Source organism: Carcharodon carcharias, chromosome 5 (assembly GCF_017639515.1).
Source record: "Carcharodon carcharias isolate sCarCar2 chromosome 5, sCarCar2.pri, whole genome shotgun sequence".
In the NCBI taxonomy this organism is placed as follows: Eukaryota; Metazoa; Chordata; class Chondrichthyes; order Lamniformes; family Lamnidae; genus Carcharodon; species Carcharodon carcharias.
The window spans coordinates 17,104,159-17,129,881 of record NC_054471.1 but is presented as its reverse complement, the minus strand read 5'-3'; the positions used below and the strand labels follow the sequence as shown (position 1 = coordinate 17,129,881).

General features: G+C 44.7%; 1 protein-coding gene across 1 annotated transcript in view; it reads right to left on the bottom strand.

Moving 5' to 3' along the window:
• LOC121278115 (dynein heavy chain 8, axonemal-like) overlaps window positions 1-25,723 on the bottom strand; it is a 1,831,678-nt gene that overhangs the window by 131,478 nt on the left and 1,674,477 nt on the right. Inside the window, exons 84-85 of the mRNA XM_041188200.1 lie at window positions 20,414-20,487; window positions 3,683-3,835 (exon numbers count right to left, since the gene is read on the bottom strand). Coding sequence (XP_041044134.1) covers window positions 3,683-3,835; window positions 20,414-20,487 — 227 coding nt within the window. The remainder of the gene's footprint in view (window positions 1-3,682; window positions 3,836-20,413; window positions 20,488-25,723) is intronic.

The window sequence follows — 25,723 nt, the reverse complement described above, 5'->3', positions numbered from 1 at the left end:
ACAGCTTAAGAATAAGAAGTTTAAAGTTTAGGATGGAGATGAGGAAGACTTTTTTCTCTCAAAGGTAGCATGTTTCCCCAGAAAGCAGTGGAGGCTGGGTCATTGAATTTATTCAAGGCAAAGTTAAACAGAATTTTGATAGACAAGGGAGTCAAGGGTTAAGGGGGCAGAAGGCAAAGTGGAGTTGAGACACAATCAGAACAGCCATGATCTTATCCAGTGGTGGAGCAGCCTTGAAAGGCTGAATGGCCTATTCCTGCTCCTATGTTCCTATGTACCTAAATCCAGCCCAAGAATTGAGAAATATTAATCCTCAAGGTGAATACTTTAAAAATCAGATTTAATCAAGGATAAATGAAGGGGAATAAATAACAGATTTCTGAAACAGGGAGTTTTTCAAACTCATTGCTTAAAAATTAGAATTTAAAATTTGTTGAACCTGAAGTTCCTTGTGAGTTCCACTTATTTCCCATAACTCTGATGTACAAGCCCCAGGGACAGGATGGACACCAATTCCTTTGCGTCTTAATGCTGATTCCTGGTTTTTCTTCATTGCCATGTAGGGGACAGAACTTCCAGAAAATGAAAGCAAAAAACTGCAGATGCTGGAAATCCAAAACAAAAACAAAAATACCTGGAAAAACTCAGCAGGTCTGACAGCATCTGTGGAGAGGAACACAGTTAAAGTTTCGAGTCCATTTGACTCTTCAACAGAACTAAGGAAAAATAGAAAAGAGGTGAAATATAAGCTGGTTTAAGGGGTGGGGGGGCTGCGGTGGGATAGATAGAGCTGGATGGAGGGCCAGTGATAGGTGGAGATAACCAAAAGATGTCATAGACAAAAGAACAAAGAGCTGTTGAAGGTGGTGATATTATCTAAGGAGTGTGATAATAGGTGACGTTAAAGGTAGAAAGCAGGACGAGCAAGGTACAGAAGGCCCTAGTGGAGGTGGGGTGGGGGGAGGGGATCAAAATAGGCTAAAAGGTAGAGATAAAACAATGGACGGAAACACATTTAAAAATAATGGAAATAGGTAGGAAAAGAAAAATCTATATAAATTATTGGAAAAAAGGGGAATCAGAAAGGGGGTGGGGATGGAGGAGAGAGTTCATGATCTAAAATTGATGAACTCAATATTCAGTCTGGAAGGCTGTAAAGTGCCTAGTTGAAGATGAGGTGCTGTTTCTTCAGTTTGCGTTGAGCTTCACTGCAACATTGCAGCAGGCCAAGGGCAGATATGTGGGCATGAGAGCAGGGTGTGGTGTTGAAATGGCAAGTGACAGGGAGGTCTGGGTCATGCTTATTGACAGACCGAAGGTGTTCCGCAAAGCAGTCAACCAGTCTGCGTTTGGTCTCTCCAATCTAGAGGAAACTGCATTGGGAGCAGCGAATGCAGTAGACTAAATTGAGGGAAATGCAAGTGAAATGCTGCTTCACTTGAAGGAGTGTTTGGGCCCTTGGACGGTGAGGAGAGAGGAAGTAAAGGGGCAGGTGTTGCACCTTCTGCGGTTGCATGGGAAGGTGCCGTGGGATGGGGTTGAGGTGTAGGGGATGATGGAGGAGTGGACCAGAGTCTCCTGGAGGGAACGATCCCTGCAGAATGCCACCACGGGGGGGTGAAGGGAAGGTGTGTTTGGTGGTGGCATCATGCTGGCATTGGCAGAAATGGCGGAGGATGATCCTTTGAATGCGGAGGCTGGTGGGGTGATAAGTGAGCACAAAGGGGATCCTATCACAGTTCTGGGAGGGAGAGGAAGGTGTGAGGGCAGATGCGCGGGAGATGGGCCGAACACGATTGAGGGCCTTGTCAGCCACCGTGGGTTGAAAACCTTTGTTAAAGAAGAAGGAAGACACATCAGAGGAACTGTTTTTGAAAGTGGCATCATCAGAACAGTTGCAATGGAGGCAAAGGAACTGAGAGAGTGGGATGGAGTCCTTACATGAAGCGGGGTGTTCGGAGCTGTAGTTGAGGCAGCTGTGGGAGTCAGTAGGCTTGTAATGAAAATTGGTGGACAGTCTATCACCAGAAATTGAGACAGCGAGGTCAAGGAAAGGAAGGGAAGTGTCAGAGATGGACCATGTGAAAATGATGGAGGGGTGGAAATTGGAAGCAAAATTAATACATTTTTCCAGGTCCAGATGAGAGCATGAAGCAGCACCAAAGCAATCATCGATCTACCGGAGAAAGAGTTGTGGCAGGGCGCCGGAGTAGGACTAGAACAAGGAATGTTCCACAAACCCCAGAAAGAGACAGGAATAACTGGGACCCATGCGGGTACCCATAGCCACACATTTTATTTGGTGCAAGTGAGAGGAGTTTAAGGAGAAATTGTTCAGTGAGAGAACAAGTTCAGCCAGACAGAGGAGAGTGGTGGTGGATGGGGGTTATTCGGGCCTCTGTTTGAGAAAGAAGCGGAGACCCATCAGACCATCCCGGTGGGGGATGGAGGTGTAGAGGGATTGGACGTCCATTGTGAAGAGGAGGCAGTTGGGGCCAGGGAACTGGGAATTGTTGATATGATGTAGGGTGTCAGAGGAATCACAGATGTAGGTGGGAAGGGACTGGACAAAGGGAGAGAGAATGGAATCAAGATAGCAAGCAATGAGCTCTGTGGGGCAGGAATAGGCTGACATGATCGGCCTGCTGGGACGGTTCTGTTTGTGGATTTTGGGTAGGAGGTAGAAGCGGGCCTTCCAAGGTTGGGAGACTATGAGGTTGGAAGCTGTGGAAGGAAGATCTCCAGAGGAGATGAAGTCAGTAACAGTCCTGGAAACAATGGCTTGATGTTCAGTGGTGAGGTCATGGTCCAGCGGGAGGTGGAGGAAGTGTTTGCGAGTTGACGCTCAGCTCTGTGAGGTAGAGGTCAGTGCGCCAGACAACAACAGCACTACCCTTGTCAGCAAGTTTGATGACAATAATTTATATAGATTTTTCTTTTCCCACCTATTTCCATTATATTTAAATGTATTTCCATCCATTGTTTTATCTCTACCTTTTAGCCTATTTCGATCCCTTCCCCCTACCCCACCCCCACTGGAGCTATCTGTACCTTGCTCATCCTGCTTTCTACCCTTAATGTCACCTATTATCACATTCCTTAGATAATATCACCACATTCAACACCTCTTTGTCCTTTTGTCTGTGACATCTTTTGGCAATCTCCACCTATCACTGGCCCTCTATCCAGCTTTACCTGTCCCACACCCCCTCCCGCCCCCTTAAACCAGCTTATATTTCACCTCCTTTCTATTTTTCCTTAGTTCTGTTGAAGAGTCATACGAACTCCAAACGTTAACTGTGTTCCTCTCCGCAGATGCTGTCGGACCTGCTGAGTTTTTCCAGGTATTTTTGTTTTTGTTCCAGAAAATGAATATCAGGGCAGGGACTTCCTAAGTTAGGAGACTGTTCCTCTGACTCTACCTCTATCACATTCTTGGCCCTTGAAAAGACCATACCAATGAAGTTCTGGCCAATATCCCTTCAGAAAGGTGAAATGTGGCATCCAGACTATGCAAGCACCTTGGATTCATGAAGAACTCAGAATTTAGAAAACAAATTCTTGGATCAGTCCCTAACATGCAGGCATATCATGGCAATGCCAGGGTCTGGAGGGGGCCTTGTAAACATGCCTATTTCATTTGCTTCCTAATCTGCTGTCATTTTGTCATGTAAACACTAACCTGTAGAAGTGTGATCGAGAACTTCGGATGTGGTTCAGTGGTTATCCATACTCGGAAAGACTCATGTACATTCTCACTTGACATTAAAATTTCTAACAGCTCGTCCATGAAATCCAATCCCAAATGGCAGTTCTGTAGTAAAACCCATCCACCCTGAGGTATGAGAGACAAACGTTAGTTTATCCAGGCTGAGGAAATTCCAGAATGTCTCAAAATCCTTAAGAATCTAAGAGAAACTATAAGTAGGATTGAGCCATCTGTGATGTCCCAATCTCCAAAAAAGCCCTCTGTTCATGATTTTAAAAAAAACTTACACATTTACTATAAGGTGGAGTTCTTGAAAAATTTCAGGTGCTTCTCTCATTGCTTTGTAGATAAATCCACTACCCAGAGTCGCATTGAGGCATACAAGCCAGGAAGGTCCCAAGTGCAAGAATTAATAAACAAGGTAGAACAGTAGTGAAGGTTAAAGGTAATTCAGGAAGTTTCCAGATGCAGAGATACATGACACAACTTTTAGGTGTAGGATGCTCTGAGAATGAAATGTTACTTATTGGATTAGCTCTAAGATATATGGAAATCAGGGGGGACCGTAAAAGGATAATAACAATTTCTAAGGGAGATAAGGAACAGCAGGCTATCAGGGAAGATAGCAGTCACTTCTGTGTGGGAGTATCTGGAAACAATAAACACAGTGGGCAGAATTTTGCCCTTGGCGGGTGGGCTCAGTGGGGGCAGTCAGGAAGCCGACTGCTGCCCGCGATCGGCACCACACCATGATTTCACGTTGACGGGCCTATTAAGGCCCATCCAGCAGGAAACGCGAGTGATACCACTAAGCGCTGTATGTGGCAGTGGGGGCGGAGGGTGGGGAGTGCAAGCCGGCTGAGAGTGAACTTCGTGAATGCGCATGAGTGAGCACTGCATAATCTACCTGAGGCACGGAACTGCCTCAGGGAGGTGGAGTAATATAAAAAAATAAAGAAAATAAAAATGTAATAAAACAAGTCCCCTCATGTGACTGTCACACGAGCAGGGACATGCTATTAATGAAAAATTGAAGTTTTTATTTTATTTTTATTTGCTTTTGGAAACCTCATCCGCCGTGAAAAATTTACATTAATTGATAACTTCATGCTAACAGGTCTTTTAATTGATGGCGGATGCACTGGTGGCTCTGGCATGTGTCCACTAACCGAACTATTACCCAACTGCGCGTTGATGTTGGCACGCTCGGCCGACGTCAACGTGCATCATTTCACGTTCAAGCGGGTCGGCCACAGGTCCGCCTGCCGAATGAAAATTTCTGCCTAGTGTTATAAATGAGTTTGCATAGGAAGGAGTGTGTCTGCTGAGGTAAAATCATACAGTAAAATTTTGCACCCCCATTCTCCCACATCACCAGGAGTGGGCTGGTTTGCAGGGCGTTGGGGGTTGGGGGGAAACATATAATAGTGCCAATGATATTAAACCTAGGCAGAGAGAAGCAATGATCCATGTGTCTGCTGAGGTAATCATAGGATGGAATTTCCCCCTGCCACAGGGAGCTGGCTGGCAGGTGGTGGTGGGGGGGGGGGGGGGGGGTGGTGGGGTGGGTGCCATATACTGGCAGCAGCGATATATCCATCACCTACATGAATATATTGGGGGTTGGGGAGAGGCTTTAGATTTCTGAGGTATTGGGATCAGCTTTGGTGGAAATGAGTCTTGTACAAGCCAAATAGGTTGCACTTCTACAGGGCTGGGATTTTTTTTTATTCATTCATGGGATGTGTGCTTCACTGGCTACACCAGAATTTATTGACCATCCCTAAATGCCCTTGAGAAGGTGGTGGTAAGCTGCCTTCTTGAACCGCTGCGGTCCATGTGGTGTAGGTACACCCACAGTGCTGTTAGGAAGGGAGTTCCAAGGTTTTGACCCAGTGACAGTGATGGGACGATGATATATTTCCAAGTCGGGATGGTGAGTGTCTTGGAGGGGAGCTTCCAGGTGGTGATGTTCCCATGTTGCCCTTGCCCTTCTAGATGGTAGTTGTCATGGGTTTGGAAGGTGCTGTCTAAGGAACCTTGGTGAATTCCTGCAGTGCACCTTGTAGATGCTGCTACTATGCATTGGTGATGGAGGGAGTGAATGTTCGTGAATGGGATGCCAAGCAAGCAGGCTGTTTTTCCTTGACAGTGTCAAGCTTCTTGAGTGTTGTGGGAGCTGCACTCATCCAGGTAAGTGAAGAGTATTCCATCACACTACTGACTTGTGTCTTGTAGATAGTGGGCAGACTATGGGGATTCAGGAGGTGAGTTACTCTATGCAGAATTTCCAACCGCTGACCTGGTCTTGCCGCTACAGTATATGCTTGTCCAGTTCAGTTTCAGGCCAATAATAATCCCCCAAGATGTTGATAGTGGGGGTATCAGCGATGGTAATGACATTGAATTTCAAGGAGACATTGTTGGATTCTATGTTGTTGGAGACGGTCATTGCCTGACACTTGTGTGGCGTGAATATTACCAGCCACCTATCAGCCCAAGCCTGGATATTGTCTAGCTCTTACTGCATATGGACATGGATTGCTTCTTCCTGATATATATTAATGGCATAGGCCTTGGTATACAGTGCACACTTTTGACACTTGGAAGCATTGTAAACTGCAAGAAGGATAGTGTAGAACATCAAGAAGACATAGGTGGAATAAGCAGATAGGTGGCAGATGAAGTTCAATGTGAAGAAATGTGAAGTGATTCATTTAAGTAAGAAGAACGTGGAGACAATATAAAATATAGGGCTCAATTCTAAAGGGGGTACAGGAGCAGAGGAATCTAGGTGTCTATGCATGAGTCATTGAAGGTGGCAGGATACGTTGAGAAAGTGGCTGATAAAGCAAACTTATTCTTTCATGGGCTGTAGGCATGACTGGCAAGGCCAGCATTTGTTGCCCATCCCTAATTGCCCTTGAATGGAGTGGTTTATTAGGCCATTTCAGAGGGCTTAACAAGCCACAATTGATGATAGTTTCATGGTCACGATTAATGATACTAGTTTTACATTCAAGGTTTTATGAATTGAATTTAAATTCCACCAGCTGCTGAGGTGGGATTTCCCCAGAGCATTAGCCTGGGCCTCTGGATAACTAGTGACATTACCATTACACCGCTGTCTCCCCTAAATGGGTCTCTCTTAGGCCTTAATAATAAGGGAATAGAGTACAAGAACAAGGAGGTTATGTTGAACTTGTATAAGACACTAGTTTGTCCTCAACTGGAGTATTGTGCCCAATTTGGGGCACCACACTTTAGGAAGGATTCACAAGAATGGTTCCAGGGATGAGGAACTTCAGTTATGAAGATACAATGGAGAGGTTGGGACTGTTCTCCTTGGAGAAAAGATGACTGAGGGGAGATCTGATAGAGGTATTCAAGATCATGAGGGCTCTGGACAGGGTAGATAGGGGGAAACTGTTCCCACTCATGAAAGGATCAAGAGTAAGAGGGAACAGATTTAAAGTCAAAAACAAAAATACCTGGAAAAACTCAGCAGGTCTGACAGCATCTGCGGAGAGGGACACAGTTAACGTTTTGAGTCCGTATGACTCTTCAACAGAACTAAGGAAAAATGGAAAAGAGGTGAAATATAAGCTGGTTTAAAGGGGGGTGGGACAGGTAGAGCAGGATGGAGGGCCAGTGATAGGTGAAGATAACCAAAAGATGTCATAGACAAAAGGACAAAGAGGTGTTGAAGGTGGTGATATTATCTAAGGAATGTGATAATAAAGGTACATATAGCCCTAGTGGGGTGGGGTGGGAGGAAGGGATCGAAATAGGCTAAAAGGCAGAAATAAAACAATGGATGGAAATACATTTAAAAATAATGGAAATAGGTGGGAAAAGAAAAATCTATATAAATTATTGGAAAAAAGGGGAATCGGTAAGGGGGTGGGGATGGAGAAGAGAGTTCATGATCTAAAATTGTTGAACTCAATATTCAGTCCAGAAGTCTGTTAAATGCCTAGTCGGAAGATGAGGTGCTGTTCCTCCAGTTTGCATTGAGCTTCAGTGGAACATTGCAGCAAGCCAAGGATGGACATGTGGGCATTAGAGCAGCGTGGAGTTGAAATGGCAAGCAACAGGGAGGTCTGGGCAATGCTTGCGGACAGACCAAAGGTGTTCTGCAAAGCGGTCACCCGGTCTGCGTTTGGTCTCTGCAATGTAGAGGAAACTGCATTGGGAGCAGCGAATGCAGTAGACTAAATTGAGGGAAGTGCAAGTGAAATGCTGCTTCATTTGAAAGGAGTGTTTGGGCCCTTGGATGGTGAGGAGAGGGGAAGTAAAGGGGCAGGTATTGCACTTCTGTGGTTGAATTTAAAGTAATTGGTAAGAGAAGCAAAAGTGAAATGAGAAAAATTATTTTCACACAGAGGGCTAAATTTTGTCATCTGCGAGCAGGGGGCAGGGCCTGCTCACCGATATGCAAAATGATGTGGGATGACGTCGGGGGGAACCCTCAACAATATCCACCCAATTTAAATCTTCCGGAAGGTGGGGGCGCAGCAAAATCAGCTGCGGGCCCGCCGACCTGTCAGTGGCCAATTGAGGCCATTGACAGGATCATTAAAACAATTAAAGGACCTGCCCGTCCAACCTTAAGATTGGCAGGCAGGCCAGGTGGCCCGGTGGGGATGGAAAAAACATGAAACCTCATCCACCGGCGAGATGAGTTTTCATGCAGGGTTTAAAAAGGTTTAATTAAGTTTTCGTGAAAGTTATTAACATGTCCTATCTCGTGTGACATTGTCACATGATGGGGACATGTTAAGGATTTTTTTTCTATTTTTAATGTTTGTACAACTTTCAGCGATCTCCCTGAGGCAGCACTTAGCCTCAGGGAGATGTGCGCTCTTTCGAGTGCATGCGCGAATGGGCGCACTCTTGCATTTGGGGAATCCCACCTCCCCACACAGGAAGCGCACAGCACTTCCCGCCGGGCGTCACGCTGGGCAGGCCTTAATTGGCCCGCCCACTTAAAATGGCGGTGGAGCCCACTTCTCCGGCGGGGATTGGCTCCCTACCTGCTGTAGATTGGGTCAGGCCCGTCTGCTTGGAAGGCAGAAAATTCTGCCCAGAGATTGGATAAGGTGTGAAATGCCTCGCCTGAGAGTGTGGCGGAGGCAGGTTCAATTGAAGCATTGAAAAGAGAATTAAACTGTTATCTGAAAAAGAAGAATGTGCAGAGTTATGTGGAGAAGGAACGGGAGTGGCATTAAGTGAATAGCTCGTTCAGAGAGCCAGTGCAGACACAATGGGCCAAATAACCTCCTGTGCTGTAACAATTCAACAATTGTGACTTCTCCAGATTGAATTCCATTTACCATTTTTCTGACCATCTCACCAATGCATTGATACCTTCCTGCAATCTATAGCCTTCCTCTTCACTATTAATCACATTATCATTTTTTGCATCATTTGCAAACTTCTTAATCATGCCCTCTACATTTAAACCTAAGTTATTGGTATATGCCACGAAGCAAGGGTTCTCTTGCTGAGCCCTGCAGAATCCCATTGGAAACAGCTTTCCAGTCACAAGGCACCTGGCAGACATTACCCTGTGCTTCCTTACACTGAGCCAGTTTTGGATCCAACACGCAATTTGCCCTGGTTTCTATGGATTCTTATTATTCCGACCAGTCGACCACAATGGAGCCTCTCAAACACCTTGCTCAAATCTCAAATCCTAGATCAAATGCACTACCCTCATCAACTCTCCACAAAAAATTCAACCAAGTCAGTCAGCAGGACTTTCCTTTAACTAGTCTAAGTTGATTGTCCCTGATTATTCCATGCCTTTCTGAATGACAATTTATAGTGTCCCTCAGAATATTTTTCAATAATTTAAGAGGATTCGGCAGTCTGTCCTGTAATTAATCAGTCTATCCCTGCCTTTTCAACAATGGTATAATGCTAACAGCCCTCTAGCACAAACACTGTAGTCAGAGCGGATGGAAAATGATGGTCCAAGTCTCTCCTACTTCTATTCTTGCTTTTCTTAACAACTTCAGAGACATTTCATCTGGGCTTGGTTCACAAATGTCCATTAGGGAAGGAAATCTACAGTCTTTATCTGGTCTGGCCTACATGTGACTCCAGGCCCACAACAATGTGGTTAACTCTTAACTGCCCTCTGAAATGGCCTAGCAAACCACTCAGCTGCATCAAACCACTATAAAGTCTAAGAGGAATGAAACCAGATGGACCACCAAGCATTGATCCAGGCACCAGAAACAACAATGGCAAACTCAGCCCTGTTGACAGTCTGACATAGTCATCCTCACAGGATCATACCTTACAGATAATGTTCCAGACACCACCATCCCTGCGTATATCTGGACAGACCCAGCAGAGGTGGCAGCACCTTGGTATACAGTCAGGAGGGAATTGCCTTGGGAGTCCTCAACATTGACTCCAGACCCCATGAAGTCTCATGGCATCAGGTCAAACATGGGAAAGGAAACCTCCTGCTGATTATCATGTACCACCCACTCTCAGCTGATGAATCAGTGCTCCTCCATGTTATACTTCAATTGTACAGGGCATTGGTGAGACTGCATTTGGAGTACTGTGTATAGTATTGGTCTCCTTATTTAAGGAAGGATGTAAGTGCATTGGAAGCAGCTGAAAGAAGGTTTACTAGACTAATACCAGGAATGGGAGGGTTGTCTTATGAGGAAAGGTTGGACCAGCTAGTTTTGTATCCACAGGAATTTAGAAGAGTAAGAGGCGACTTGATTGAAATCTTTAAGGGGGCTTGACGGAGCAGATGTGGAAAGGATGTTCCTTCTTGTGGGAGAATCTAGAACTAGGGATCACTGTTTAAAAATAAGGGATCACCCATTTAAGACAGAGATGAGAATTTTTTTCTCTCAGAGTCTTTGGAGCTCTCTTCTAAGAAGGCAGGGGAAGCAGAGTCTTTGAATATTTTAAGACAGAGCCAGATAGATTCTTGATAAGCAAGGGGTTGAAAGGTTATCAGGGGTTGATCAGAATGTGGAATTGAGGTTGCAGTTAGATAAGCCATGATCTTACTGAATGGTAGGCTCAAGGGGCCTACTTCTGCTCCAAATTTGTATGTTTGTATGCACTTATGAAATGGTAACTAAATATGAACATGTATTGTAAATGGTTATGCTTCTTTGGAAGGGGGAAAGTATCTTTAAAAGCAAGGGGCATTTTGCCTTAAAGGGATAGCAGCATGTTATGACTAGACAGAAGTGTTTCACACAGCCTCAGTTTTGCTTTGGTTTGTGAGCAGAGAAACACACACACAGCTCTGCTGCTGATGTCTTCAAACTCTTATGGCCTGAATTTTTCCTTTGGCGGCACCTGCGATAGGTGGGCCCGGGAAACAGACCACCAGCCGCAATCGGCCCCCAACCGCGATTTCATGCTGGCTGGCCAATTAATGGCAAGCGGAAAGGTGCACTGAAAAGCTCAGTGTTGCCAGGGTGGGGGGCAGGAAGAGGGCGGGTGAGAGAGCTCCCTGAAGACTGACAGCTGCCTCAGAGAGCTGCAGACCTTCAAATAATGAAATAAAGGTATAAAAAGCTGCAAAAAAATGTCCGTATCACAATCAAGCACCTGAAAATATATCTCATAAAAATGCTGTCTGCAGATATTTATTTTTATTTTATTTCATAACGGAGATTTCATCCCACTCTTGGATGAGGTTTGATGAAAAGTGTAAAGGTGGCCTGGCCAATTTGCCTGTCCACCAACCTAAAGGTTGGACAGGCCACAATAAATCAGAGACAATTGCGCCGTTAATGGTCTTAATTGTCCTCTTCATTGTCGGCGGGCACACTTCCAACTTTGCGCACGCTTGCCGAGTAAAGTGTTGTGCAATGACATTGGGACGCTTGCCTGACGTCATCTCACATGATTTTAAGCCTGATCAGATCAGGCGCGCACCTGCCCGCAGTATGTAAAATTCTGCCCTATGGCTTTGTACCTTTGTTCTCTTGTGCTTAGTCTCAATAAATGGATCCACAATGTGTTTACCCAATCCCCCACTGCTCTCACAACTCAACACACCCTACTGTCATGACTCTACCTCTCACCTCTCTCACTGCTCTCACATCTTTATACACCCTCACTGTCATAACTCTCCCCCTCACCCCTCCCACTCCTCTCACATCTTTACGCACCTCGACTGTCACAGCTCTCACCCTCAACCATCCCACTGCTCTCACATCTTAACACACCCTGACTGTCACAACTCTCATTTTCCACCCTACCGCTGCTCTCACATCTTTACACCCATCATTTTCACAACTCTCCCCCTCCCCACCATCTCTCTCAAAACTTCATCTCCCAATGCAAGTGGGCTGATCAAAAGTTTTCAACAACACAATTGGCCCTCACTATTTATTTAGCAAATGCCACGGGTGTGTGCCTTTGGTCAATCACACAGGTTTACTGTGTACTGATAAAAACAAAAAACTGCGGATGCTGGAAATCCAAAACAAAAACAGAATTACCTGGAAAAACTCAGCAGGTCTGGCATCGGCGGAGAAAAAAGGAGTTGACGTTTTGAGTCCTCATGACCCTTCAACAGAACTGAGTGAATATTAGGAGAGGGGTGAAATATAAGCTGGTTTAAGGTGAGGGGCTGGGGGGAGAGAAGTGTGGGGATGTGGTTGTAGGGACAAGCAAGCAGTGATAGGAGCAGATAATCAAAAGATGTCACAGACAAAGGAACAAAGAGGTGTTGAAGGTGGTGATATTAGCTAAACGAATGTGCTAATTAAGAATGGATGGTAGGGCACTCAAGGTATAGCTCTAGTGGGGGTGTGGGGAGCATAAAAGATTTAAAAATATTTAAAAATAATGGAAATAGGTGGGAAAAGAAAAATCTATTTAAATTATTGGACAAAACAAAAGGAAGGGGGAAGAAACAGAAAGGGGGTGGGGATGGAGGAGAGAGTTCAAGACCTAAAGTTGTTGAATTCAATATTCAGTTCAGAAGGCTGTAAAGGGAAGATGTGTTTGGTGGTGGCATCATGCTGGAGTTGGCGGAAATGGCGGAGGATGATCCTTTGAATGCGGAGGCTGGTGGGGTGATAAGTGAGGACAAGGAGGACCCTATCATGTTTCTGGGAGGGAGGAGAAGGCGTGAGGGCGGCTGCGTGGGAGAAATACTGTGTATTGCTTTGTTCTATATCTAAGGAAGGACATAATTGCCTTGGGGGTGATACAGCCAATGCTTATTTGATTGCTTCCTGAGATGAGAGGGCTGCCCTATGATGAGGCTGAATAAGTTGAACCTAAACTCTTTAAAGTTTAGAAGAATGAGAGGTGATCTTATTGAAGCATACAAGATTAAGAAGGAGTTTGACAGGGTAGATACCTATACCACATAGGCTGCAGGGGTTCAAGAAGGTGGCTCCTCAGTGCCTTCTCAAGTGCAATTAGGGAAGAGCAATATAAATGCTGACTGAGCCAGCAATGCCCACATTTGTGAAAGAATAGAAAAGGTTGTCCCCCAGCCGGTGAACTCTGGATCAAGGAGACACTTCCTTAGGCAAAGGGGTCGATTAATTAAGACTGAGATGAGAGGTAATTTCTTCACTCAGAGGGCTGTGAATCTTGTATTTCTTTACCGCAGTGGGTTATGGATAGCCAAACGTTGAGTGTACTGAAGGTTAGGATAGATTTTTGATCTCGCTGGGAATCAAGGGATATGGGGAACAGACAAGAAAGTAGAGCTGATTTGGAAGGTCAACCATAATCATATTGAATGGTGGACCAGGTTCTTCACCTGCTCCCATTTCTTATGTTCTTATGCTCTTCAGTGTACAAGATAGTTTTCAAGATCAATGCTTGAGGAACCAAATGGCAAACAGTTCATTTTAAATCTAGTATAATGCTATGAGAGAGGGTTCATTAATAACCTTGTTAAAAAGGAGCTTCAAGGGAAGGGTGACCATAATATATTTTATTTTATATTGACTTTGAGGGTGATTTAGTTAAAAACCAAAACTGGAGGCTTAAATCTGAATAAAGCAAACTATGTAGTATGGTATACAACATGACTAAGATAGAATGGGAAACTAAATTAAGAGATATGACAATAAATAAGCAATGGCAATCAATTAAATAATGATTTCTTAATTTGCAATATGCACTCCCTTAAAAAATAGAAACACCATGAGAAAAATGGCTCAAATGTGAGAAGTTAAAATTGGTAAAGATTAAAGGAAGAGGCTTATTATGTTGCCAACAAGTGTTGTAAGCCCAAAAATCAGTAAGGGGTGTACGAGAAGACAGGTGACTACACCAGAGTGAGACAGAGGCTGAATGAGCAGCAAATTAGGTCCATATGGTAAGTTCTGGTAAGTCTCTTTCAGGTTTTAACTATAAATTAAGAATCAAGATCTGACATGGTACTAACCTCCAAGTAAGTTAGGTTAGCTTGTAAAACAAAGAAACTGCCTGGAGTGGCAGTTATCTGTCAATCAGCTGAAAGCAGTTTGTTCAAGTGGTATTAATTACTGTAGCAAGAAGGTAAAACTAGCTAGTGACTCACCAGGGGGTAAAACCGCATGATCAGTAAAGGGCACTGGAGGAGACAGGCGACTACCCAGGAGTGAGATGGAGACCGAGTGAGTAGTGAATTAGGTTCACATGGGAATTCAGTGCATGGGAAATGAGGTGTGGTATACATAGGAATTATTCTAAGGTAATTAAGTGAGTAATTAAATTAAGTTAACTAAATAACATAAGTAACAATGGCAGGACAGGCATTATGTTGCAGATGTGGAATGTGGGAGCTTTTGGACATTAAGGTAATCCATGACAAACAGGCTTGAAGAAAGTGTAACCAGCTAGAAGTATTCCAGATCAGGAAGCTAAACTGCAGACATAAGGGAGGGGGAGAAATACGTGGACATTTTGTTCCAGAAGATGGTCATGCCTCTAAGGATAGAGTCGTCTGTTTTGTTCAGCAGTGAGGGACAGGAAGATTGTGACCGTGAGTGAGGCAGGTAATGGGACTGAGCAGACAGTAGCAGAGGAGCCTCAGACTTTACAATTGTCAAACAGGTTTGAGGTGCTATGTGGACAAAAGTGAGGCCTGCAGGGCAGATGAGTAGGCTGGCCATGGCACCATGGTACAGGAAGTCGTTCAAACTGGGGGGAACAAACAAGAATGTAGTGGTAGTAGGGGATAGTATAGTTAGGGAGATTGATACAGTTCTCTGAAGCAAAGAGTGAGAGTCCAGAAGGCTGTGTTGCCTGCCTGGTGCCAGGGTTCAGGACATCTGCTTAGGGCTGGGGAGGAACTTGCAGTGGGAGGAGGAGGATCCAGTTGTCACGGTCCAACGACATAGGCAGGACAAGGAAGGAGGTTCTGCATAATCAGTACAAGAAGCTAGGTACCAATTTAAGAAGCTGAACCTCAAAGGTAACAATCTCTGAATTGTTACCTGAGCCATGTGCAAATTGGCAAATAAGATTAGAGAGATGAATGTGTGGCTCAAAGACTGATGTGGGAGAAGTGGGTTCTGGTTTGTGGGGCACTGGCACCAGTACTGGGGAAAGTGGATGTTGTACCATTGGGATGGTTTACATCTGAACCATGCTGGGATGAGTGTTCTTGTGAATTGCATAACTAGGGACATAGAGAGGTCATTAAACTAAGCAAGGCGGGGTAATATGATAACAGGGAGGGGCAGAGAAATAAAACCTAAGAGTACAACGATAGTCAAGACTTGATGTTACAAAGATAACAAAAAGATAAAACTAAAGGCTCTGTATCTGACTGTGCATAGCAGTTATAACAAAGTAAATAAATTGATAGCGTACATTGAAGTAAATAAATATGATCTGATAGCCGTTATGGAGACGTGGCTGCAAGGTGACAAGGATTGGGTCCTGAATATTGAGGGGTATATAACATTCAAGAAGAATAGGAAGCTAGGTCAAGGTGGAGGGATAACACTGTTGATCAAGGATGCCACTGGTGCAATAGTTAGAGATTTCCTTGGTTCAGGAGAGTAGAATGTAGAATTGGTTTGGGTGGAGATGAGGAATAGTAGGGGAAAGAAGTCACTAGTGGGAATGGTTCCTACAGACCCCCTTACAATAACCATAAAGTATCCAAGAAACAATATTGGATGCTTGTAATCAAGGGATGGCAATAATTATGGGTGACTACATATCTACATATAAACTGGAAAAATTGCATTGGCAGTAGTAGCCTGGATGAGTTCATAGACTGCTTTCGAGATAGTTTCTTAGAGCAGCACATTGTGGAATCAACCAGAGAGTAGGTTATATTAGACTTGGTAATGTGTAACATGACAGGATTAATTAATGACCTCGGAATAAAGGCACCCTTAGGTAGCAGCAACCACAATATGATTCAATTTTACATCCAGTTTGAGAGGAAGAAGAGTGGTTCTAAGACTAGTATTTTCAACTTAGATAAGGGCAACCATGTGGGCATGAAAGCTGAGCTAGCTGAAGTGAACTGGGGTACTACCCTAGGTGATAGATCAATAGAGGAGCAGTGGCAGACATTTAAGGGGATGTTTGGTAAACTAAAGAAGTTAGGGAAAGCATAAAGCTTAAGTGAAAAGGAAAATATGAAGCTTAAGGAAAAAGCAAATAACTGCACAAAGATGGGTGGCAGGTCAGAAGATTGGTCAGAAGACAAAGAACAGCAGAGAATGACTAAAAAGTTAATAAGGAGAAAGAAATTAGGGCAAGAGAGGAAGTTAACTAGAAATGTAAAAATGGACAACAAGAGTTTCTACAGGTATTTAAAAAGGAAAAGAATAAATTAAAGCTCATAATTTGGGGGGTAACATATTAGCATGAATAGAAGATTTGCTGGCTGGCAGAAAACAGAGAATATGCAAAAATGGGTCTTTTTCTGATTGGCAGGATGTGATGAGTGGAGTCCCGTAGGGGTCTGTGCTGAAGTCTCAGCTTTTTATAATTTACATCAACAACTGAATTCTCGAGTTGAGGTGAGAGTGACTGCCCTTGACATCAAGGCCGCATTTGACAGAGTGTGGCATCGAGGAGCCCTAGCAAAACTGGAGTCAATGGGAATCAGGGGGGAAACTCTCTGCTGCTTGGAGTTATACCTAGCACAAAGAAAAGTGGTTGTGGTGTTGGAGGTCAGTCATCTCAGCTCGAGGGCATCACTGCAGGAGTTCCTCAGGGTAGTGTCCTCGGCCAAACCATCTTCAGCTGTTTCATCAATGACCTTCCTTCCATCATAAGGTCAGAAGTGGGGATGTTTGCTGATGATTGCACAATGTTCTGCACCATTCGTGACTCCTCAGATGCTGAAGCAGTCCTTGTCCAGATGTAGCAAGGCCTGGACAATATCTAGACTTGAGCTGACAAGTGGCACACAAGTGTCAGGCAATGACTACCTCCAACAAGGGAGAATCCAACCATCGCCCCTTGATGTTCAATGGCATTACCATCATCAAATCATCTGTTATCAGCATTCTGGGGGTTACCATTGACCAGAAACTGAACTGGACTAGCCATATAAATACTGTGGCTACAAGAGCAGGTCAGAGGCTAGGGGCTGAATTTTCCCCCTGTCGGGAAGGTTGTGTGGGGGCGGGTGGAAGCAAGCACGAACCTGATCGGTGACCCCGATTTTATGTGCGTGGGCCTTAATAGGTCCACCCAGCATGACGCATACCCGGAAGCGCTGTGCGCTCCCAGTGCGGGCAGGGGGGATTCCCTGAGTCGGGGCCTGCGCTCTTTCATGCATGCGCGTGAGAAAGCGCATAAATCTCCCTGAGGCACCTCCCTGCCTCAGGGAGATTAGTTTAAGTTTTGAAAAATGTAATAAAGGTAAAAAAAAATTTGAAGGACATGTCCCCTCATGTGAAACTGTTACATGAGCTGGGACATGCCCATTAATTTTATCAAAAAATTTTACTTAATTAATGAACCCTTCATGAAACCTCATCCCATCCGTGGATGAGGTTTCATGAAAAAATGCGAAGCTGCCTGGGCTCTTCACCTGCCCGCCAATCTTAAGGTTGGACGGGCAGCATTCTTAACAGATTTAATGACTGTGTTAATGACCTTAATAGGCCTTTGACGTTTTGGCAGGTGCGCAGCCGCCGAACTGGCAATCTAAATGATGCGCAGTGACGTCGGGATGCCCGCCCAATGGCACCATGTGTCATTTTACACATCGGCGAGCGGACCCCGCCCCAGCTCGCCAATGGGAAAATTTTTCCCTAGCAATCCTGCAATGAGTAACGCATCTCCTGCTTCCCACAGCCTGTCCACCATCTACAAGGCACAAGTCAGGAGTGTGATGGAATACTCCTTACTTGTTTGGATGAGTGAAGCTCCAACAATATTCAAGAAGCTCAACACTATCCAGGACAAAGCAGCCGCTTGATTGGCACCACATCCACAAACATTCACTCCCTCCACCACTGACGCACAGTAGCAGCATTGCAGGAATTCACCAAGGCTCCTTAGACAGCACCTTCCAAACCCGCAACCACTACCATCTAGAAGGACAAGGCTAGCAGATAGATGGGAGCACCACCACCTGGAAGTTCCCCTCCAAGTCACTCGCCATCCTGACTTGGGAATGTATCACCGTTCCTTCACTGTCACTGGGTCAAAACCCTGGAACTCCCTCCCAAGCAGCACTGTGGGTGTACCTATACCACATGGACTGCAGCGGTTCAAGAAGGCAGCTCACTACCACCTTCTGAAGGGCAAGTAGGGATGAACAATAAATGCTGCCCAGCCAGTGAAGCCCACATCCTGTGAATGAATAAAAAAAATGTTATGCTTCCGTTATACAGGGCATTGGTGAGACCAATTTGTACTCAGTTTTGGTCTTCTTATAGAAAGGATGTAAATGCATTGGAAGCGGTTCAGAGGAGGTTTAATAGATTGATACCTGAAATGAGCTGTCTTATGAGGAAAGGTTAGACAGACTGAGCTTGTTTCCTCTGGAGTTTAGAAGAGTGAGGGGGACTTGGTTGAAACATATAAGATCCTGAACAGTATTGACAAAGTGAACGTGGAAAAGATGTTACCTCTTGTGGATGAGTCGAGAACAAGGGGACACGGTTTTAAAATTAGGGGTTGCCATTTTAGAATAAGAGATAAGATTTTTTTTCTCTCAGAGGGTTGCGCGACTTCTGCTTCAGAAGGTGTTGTAGGCAGGGTCATTGAATATTTTTAAGGTGGAGGTAGATAGATTCTAGTTAGGGAAGGAAATCAAAGGTTATTGGGGCTAGATGGGAATGTGGAATTCGAAACATTAGCAGATCAGCCACGATCTCATTGAATGGCAGAGCAGGCTCGAAGGGTCAAATAGTCTACTTCTGCTCCTATTTCGTATGTTCATATATTCATAATATAAAGTAGAGAAGTGTGAAGTTATCCACTCTAGACAGAAAATTGAAAGTAGAATATTTTTTAAATGGGAAGTATTGATATTCAGAAGATCCTGGTTGTCCGTGTACCTGAATAATACGTTACCATTCAGGTGAAGCAAGCAATTAGGAAAGCAAACAATTTGTTAACCTTTATTACAATAGAATTGGGGTATAAGGGTGATTAAGACTTATTGCAGTTGAATAGGCTATTCATGACACCAAACCTGGAGCACAGTGTACAGCTTTGGACTTCTTATCTAAAAGGATATACTAGCTTCATAGGGAGTATAATGAAGCTTCATTAGACTGATTCCAGGGTTAAAGGAATTGTCCTACAAGGAGAGGTTGAGTAGACAAGGCCTATATTCCTTGGAATGTAGAAGAATGAGAGATGATCTCATTGAAATATATCAAATTCTTAAGTAGTTTGACAGAGTGAATGGTGGGAGGATATTTCTCCTGGCTGGGGAATGTAGAAGTAGAGATCACAGCCTCAAAATATGGATTGGCCATTGACACCCGCAGAAATTTCTCCACCCAAATTGTTGTGGCTCTTTGGAATTATCTACCTCAGTTGTTGGGATATATTCAAGACAGAGGTTGGTACATCTTTAGATACTAAGGGAATTGCAGGATATGGGAACAGTGTGGAAGGTAAAATTGAGGTAGAAGATCAGCCATGATTGTATTGAATGATGAAGTAGGCTCAAAGGAACAAATGGCCTACTCCTGTTCCTATTTCATATGTTCTTAAGTTGAATGATTGTTCTTGTAGTACAGAAAGACAAAAATAATCTCAGCCTTAGATTGAATACATGTATTTTGAGATTTTGAGTTAAAGAACACAGAAGTTAAAGTACACTGCAACATAACATAGTGGGAATTTTTGTCTGATTTCAACCTGAGAAAGATTTTGTTAGGCTAAATCCACAGTCATGCACCTATTATTTTCCAACACATACTGGCAACAGAGGAAAAATGCTACTAGATAAAGACTGAGAATATATGCCCCTTGTGATTCTACTAATTGAAAATTATGCCAAAAAAGCTCCCTATGGCCTGAATTTTCCCGTCGGCGATTTGGGGGCGATGCCCGCTCGCCGATGGGAAAATGATGCGGGATGATGTCGGGAGGTGCCCCCGACATCATCCTGGTCCCTTTGAATTTTTAGGAAGGCGGTTGGACAGCGAAATCAGCTGTCCGCCTGCCATCCTGCCAATGGAGTATTGAAAATTGAAATTGACTGACATGGAATGAAATTTATTTAAGATTTATTAAAATACATGATTTTTTTCTGACCTGATGCATAGACGTTGCCACCAACTTTCTGGCATGAACTTCTTGTCCCTGACCCATGGATATTGCCCGACAATCTAAAGAAAATGCATCAGTTAGTTTTCACATAGAGCATTATTCAGTCTTATGTTATAATTATAGTCTACACAAATGTGAACAGGAGTTAACCACAATAACAACAAAATACCAACTGAAGTGTTTTACTTGTGATGACCCTGTGGCAGTGGTTTACGTTTGAGGTTGCCCCCCTCCCCAGTATACAAAATCTGTGAGATTTAAGGAATGCCCAGAGAGATTAACCTGCCAGAAGATTTTGACATTTGCATTCAACAGTGTTCATGTGCACTCATTTGACATCAGTTGTGCTCAAAAGTAATCATTTAGCTATCATTTAACATTGCAAGTAGTGTAACTCACATCACTGTCATCCATAGCCCAAAACAGTAGCACTCAAACATTTGCGATTAGCAAAATTACTTACCTTAAGCATTCTGAAAACAAAAACGATCATAAAATTTGTTCTACATATTTCTGAATTTCTGCTGCTTCAAGCATCCTAAAACTGAGTTAACTTTGGAAAAAGCAGACTCTGTTTCAACATAGGTTTTTTCAAGCTTGTATTATGTTTTTCTTTGTGAATAGTGCAGCACACCCCTGCTCCACTCCCTGCATCCCCCACCGGATTGCAGCAGTTTTCTCCCCAATGCCAGCCCACACAGAGCAATTTCCTTCTGATGCCCTGAACCCCCATCCCACCCTTTCCAACTGGATCGCAGCAGTTTTCTTCCCCATCTACCCTCTCATTTTCCCATTCTCCTCCTCTCTCTCCCCCCTCTCTTCCCTCTCTATCTCTCACCACTCTCTCTACCCCTCATGCTCTCTCTCTCTCCCTCTTCCCCCTCACCCTCTCTTTCACCCTCTCTCACTTCCCCCTCACCCTCTCTCTCTCATTCCTTCTCTCTCACCCACCTTCTCTTTTCCCCTCAGCCTCTCTCTCACCCTCTCCCTCTCCCCCTCTCACCCTCTCTTCCCTCACCCTCTCTCTCTTCCTCCTCACTTTCTCTCTCATCCCCTCTCACCAACAATCTCTCTCTCCCACCCTCTCATTCTATCTCACCCTCTCACTCTCTCTCTCAGCCTCTCTCCCTTTCTCGCCCTCTCTCTCTCACTCACACTCTCTCTCACACAAACTCCCTCTCACCTCTCTCTCACCCTCTCTCTCTTTCACTCCCTGTCTCTCTCTCACACCTCCTTCCATTTACTCTCTCTCTCCCTCTCTCACCCTCTCTCTCACACACTGTCGCTCTAACCCTTTCTCTCTCTTCTCCCCTCACCCTCTTTCTTTCCCTCTCACCCTCTTTCTCTCCCTCCCACCCTCACCTTTTCTCTCTCTCACACAGTCTCTCTCTCATCCTCTCTCTCTACCCCCTCACCATCTGTCTTCCCCTCTCACCCACTCTCTCTCTCTCCCACCCTTTCATTCTATCTCACCCTCTCAAACTCTCAGCTTCTCTCTCTCACTCTCTCTCACTCACCTCTCTCACCCTGTCTCTCTCTCAAACTCCCTCTCTCAAACTTTCTCAATTCCTCTCTTACCCTCTCTCTCTCTCACACCGTCTCTCTCTCACACCCTCTCTCTCATCCTCTCCCTCTCTCTCTCTAACCCTCTCTCTCTCACACAGCCCCTCTCTCTCACTTCCTCTCTCTCCCTCATTCACCCTCTCTCTCACACACAATCTCTGTCTCTCACCCTCTTTCTCTCTCTTTCCTCACCCTCCCACACTCTCTCTCACTCACCCTCTCTCTCTGTCACACTCACCCTCTCCCTCTCACACTATCTCTCCTCATTCCTTCTCTCTCCGAACCTCTCCCTTTCTCACTCTCTCTCTCTCACCCTCTCTCTCCCATCCTCTCTCCCTCTCTCTCCCTCTCTCTCACTCACCCTCTTCCTTTCATTTACCCTCTCTCTCTCACTCCCTCATTCACCCACTCTCTCTCCCTCTCATGTTCTCTCCCTCACTAACCATCTATCTCCCTATCACACCTTCTCTCTCCCACTTTCTCCCTCTCTCACACTCTCTCTCTCACACACCCTCTCACTCTCTCTCCCTCAACCTCTCTCTCTCACACACTGTCTCTCCCACCCCCTCTCTCTCATTCTTTCTCTCCCACCCTCTTTCTTTCCCTCTATCAATCTCTCTCTCTCCACCCTCTCTCTCTCCCTCTCTCTCACATTCTCTGTCTCACCTCTCTATCACTCACCTGCTTTCTCCATCAACCCCCTCTCTCACACTCACCCTTTCTCTTTCACACTCCCCCCTCTGTCTCTCACTCAACCTCTCTCTCTCACTCACCCTCTTTCTCCCTCACTCACCCTCTCTCTCTCCCTTATTCACCCTCTCTTCCCTTCACTCACCCACTCCCTCACCCTCTCTCAACCTCTCCACCTCTCTCATGCTCTCACTATCTCTCCCTTGCCCTTTAACTCTCTCTCAATCTCTCTCTCTCACCCTCTCTCGCTCTCACTCTCTCACTCACCTCTATCTCTCTGGTTGCATGTGCTATCTTCCAGAGAACAATGGAGAGTCTTTTGCAAGGACTTCCCCGAGTGATAGTGTATCTAGATGATGCTCTAACCACAGACAGGGTCAACCGAGACTGAACACTTGGCCAGCCTGGATGAGAAACTAAGAAGGTTCATGGGAGCCGGCATATGGTTAAAGAAGGAGAAATGCACATTTCAAGTACCAGAAGTTACTTACCTGGGTCACAGGGTGGACGCCATGGGTTTGCATCTGGCAGAAGAGAAAGTTGGAGCAATAAAAGATGCACCCTCACCATCCGATGTAATCAAAGTCAAGTCCTTTCTGGGTATAATCAACTACTATTGTCATTTTTTGCCAAACTTATCAACTGTGTTAGCACATTACACTTGCTGTTAAAAATGGATCACCATTGGCCGTGGAATTCACAATAGGAAGAAGCCTTTGTGAAAGTAAAGAAACTGTTGCATTTGTCATGTTTATTGGTACATGACCCATCATAAGAGTTAGTATTAACATGTGATGCCTCTCCTTATGGTGTAGAAGCAGTGTTATTACATAGAATGGAAAGTGGATCAGAAAGGCCCATTGGCTATGTCTCGAGAACCCTCTCCACAGCCGAGAAGGGTTATTCCCAGCTAGAAAAGGTGGTATTTGGAGTGAGGAAATTCCACCAGTACCCACAGGGATGACATTTCACCACTGTGTTAGACCGTAAACCATGAATGGGTTTATTCAGTGAGAATAAGGCCATTCCACAATAACATCAGCAAGAATACAACATTGGGCTTTGATATTATCTATGTATGAGTATACCTTAATGTACTGTCCTGGTTTACATATTGCAAATGTGGACGCATTAAGTCATCTCCCATTACCAGATAGCATTTTTCATGCTCCAGCACCACAAGAAATTGTGCTATTACTGAATTTCTTGGATTCTTTGTGTGTGAAGCAAATTAGAAATTGGATGAACAGAGATCCAATATTGTCGAAAGTCAGAGACTTTGTCTTGCAAGAATGGCCAAATTCAAGACCATGCCAGAAACACAGAGTTAAGTTGTTAAGGTTGTAGGGATCAAAAGTTGTTGTCCCATCACAAGGAAGTGAACCATTCTTGACAGAGCTCCACAGTGCATATCCAGGCATGTCAAAGATGAAAATACTTGTGTGAAGCTATGTCTGGTGGCCAGGCATTGACAGTGACATTGCAAGCATGGTCAAGCACTGTCTCCAGTGTCAGCAACAACAGAAGTTGCCTGTTTCAGCTCCTCTGCATCCGTGGGAGTGGCCTGGTCAACCCTGGGTTGGACTACATATTGATTATGTAGGGCCAATCTTAGGTACTATGTTTTTGTTGAATGTAGATGCACATTCTAAATGGATGGATGTATACGAAGTCAAATCGCCAACATCGAGCGCAACAATCAAGAAGCTGCATCAGTGTTTTAGCATACATGGCCTATCTGAAATCATCATTTCTGATAACGGTACAGCTTTTACCAGCATAGAGTTTCAGAAATTCATGAATATGAATGGAATCAGACATATTAAAAGGGCCTCTTACCAGCCTTCATCGAATGATTTAGACGAGAGAGCAGTGCAAATTTTCAAGTCTGCTATGAAAAAGTTATCAGAATGTACTCTATAATCTCGACTTTCCAGCTTTCTTCTCACTTATCGTACAATGCCAAATTCAACTATGGGTTCAACGCTGTCTGAATTATTGATGAAAGGCCGCCTAAATACACAGTTAAACCTGGTGTTTCCAAATTTAGAGGGGAAGGTAGAGCGGAATCAGAGAATTAAAAAATGGAATCATGATAGCAAAGCTCGCACATTCAGTGTTGGTGATACGGTATTTGTGCAAAATTTCGGAAGTGGACCTTGTTGGATTCCTGGATCCGTTGTCTCGGAGACTGGTCCATTATCTTTCCAAGTACAAGTGGAAGATAGAATTGTTTGTAGATCATATTCATGCTAGAGAGACATTCCAACAACCAACTATTCTGCCTGTGATTAATGTCGAGCCATCAATTCCTGGGGTGACAGCGCAACCTAGAATAGACATGCCCGATGTCTCTGTAGAGTTGCCAAACACAGAACTGCCACTTTCTAATGATATAAACAAAAAACTGCGGATGCTGGAAATCCAAAACAAAAACAAAATTACCTGGAAAAACTCAGCAGGTCTCGCAGCAGCGGCGGAGAAGAAAAGAGTTGACGTTTCAAGTCCTCATGACCCTTCGACAGAACTGACCACCCTCTGATCAAAATCAGCTACGATCCCACCAGTCCCGACTACCAGCCTAACCAGAACTGACCACTCTCTGGCCAGACTCGACTACCATCCAGACCAGAACTGATTACACCCACATCAGACCTGAATGCCTTCCAGAACATAATAGGCCATTCCCCAACCACAGCTGACTAACCTCCTGACCAGAACTGACCACTCCTTTGGCCACACCCAACTACCTTTCCACTAGAACTGATCACTCCCCGACCAGAACCGACTACCACCCAGATCAGAACTGACTACTCCCCGATCAGACCCGACCGCCTTACCGAACAGAATTGGCCATTCCCCGGCCATAGTTGGCTAGCCTCCTGACCAGAACTGAACTCTCCCCAGACCAGATCTGACTACCCTTGCAACCAAAACTGACTGCTCCCCGGAAAAAAGTGACTACCGTCCTGATCCGAACTGACCACTCTTTGACCAGACCCAACTACCATCCTGACCAGAACTGATCACCCCGCTGACCAC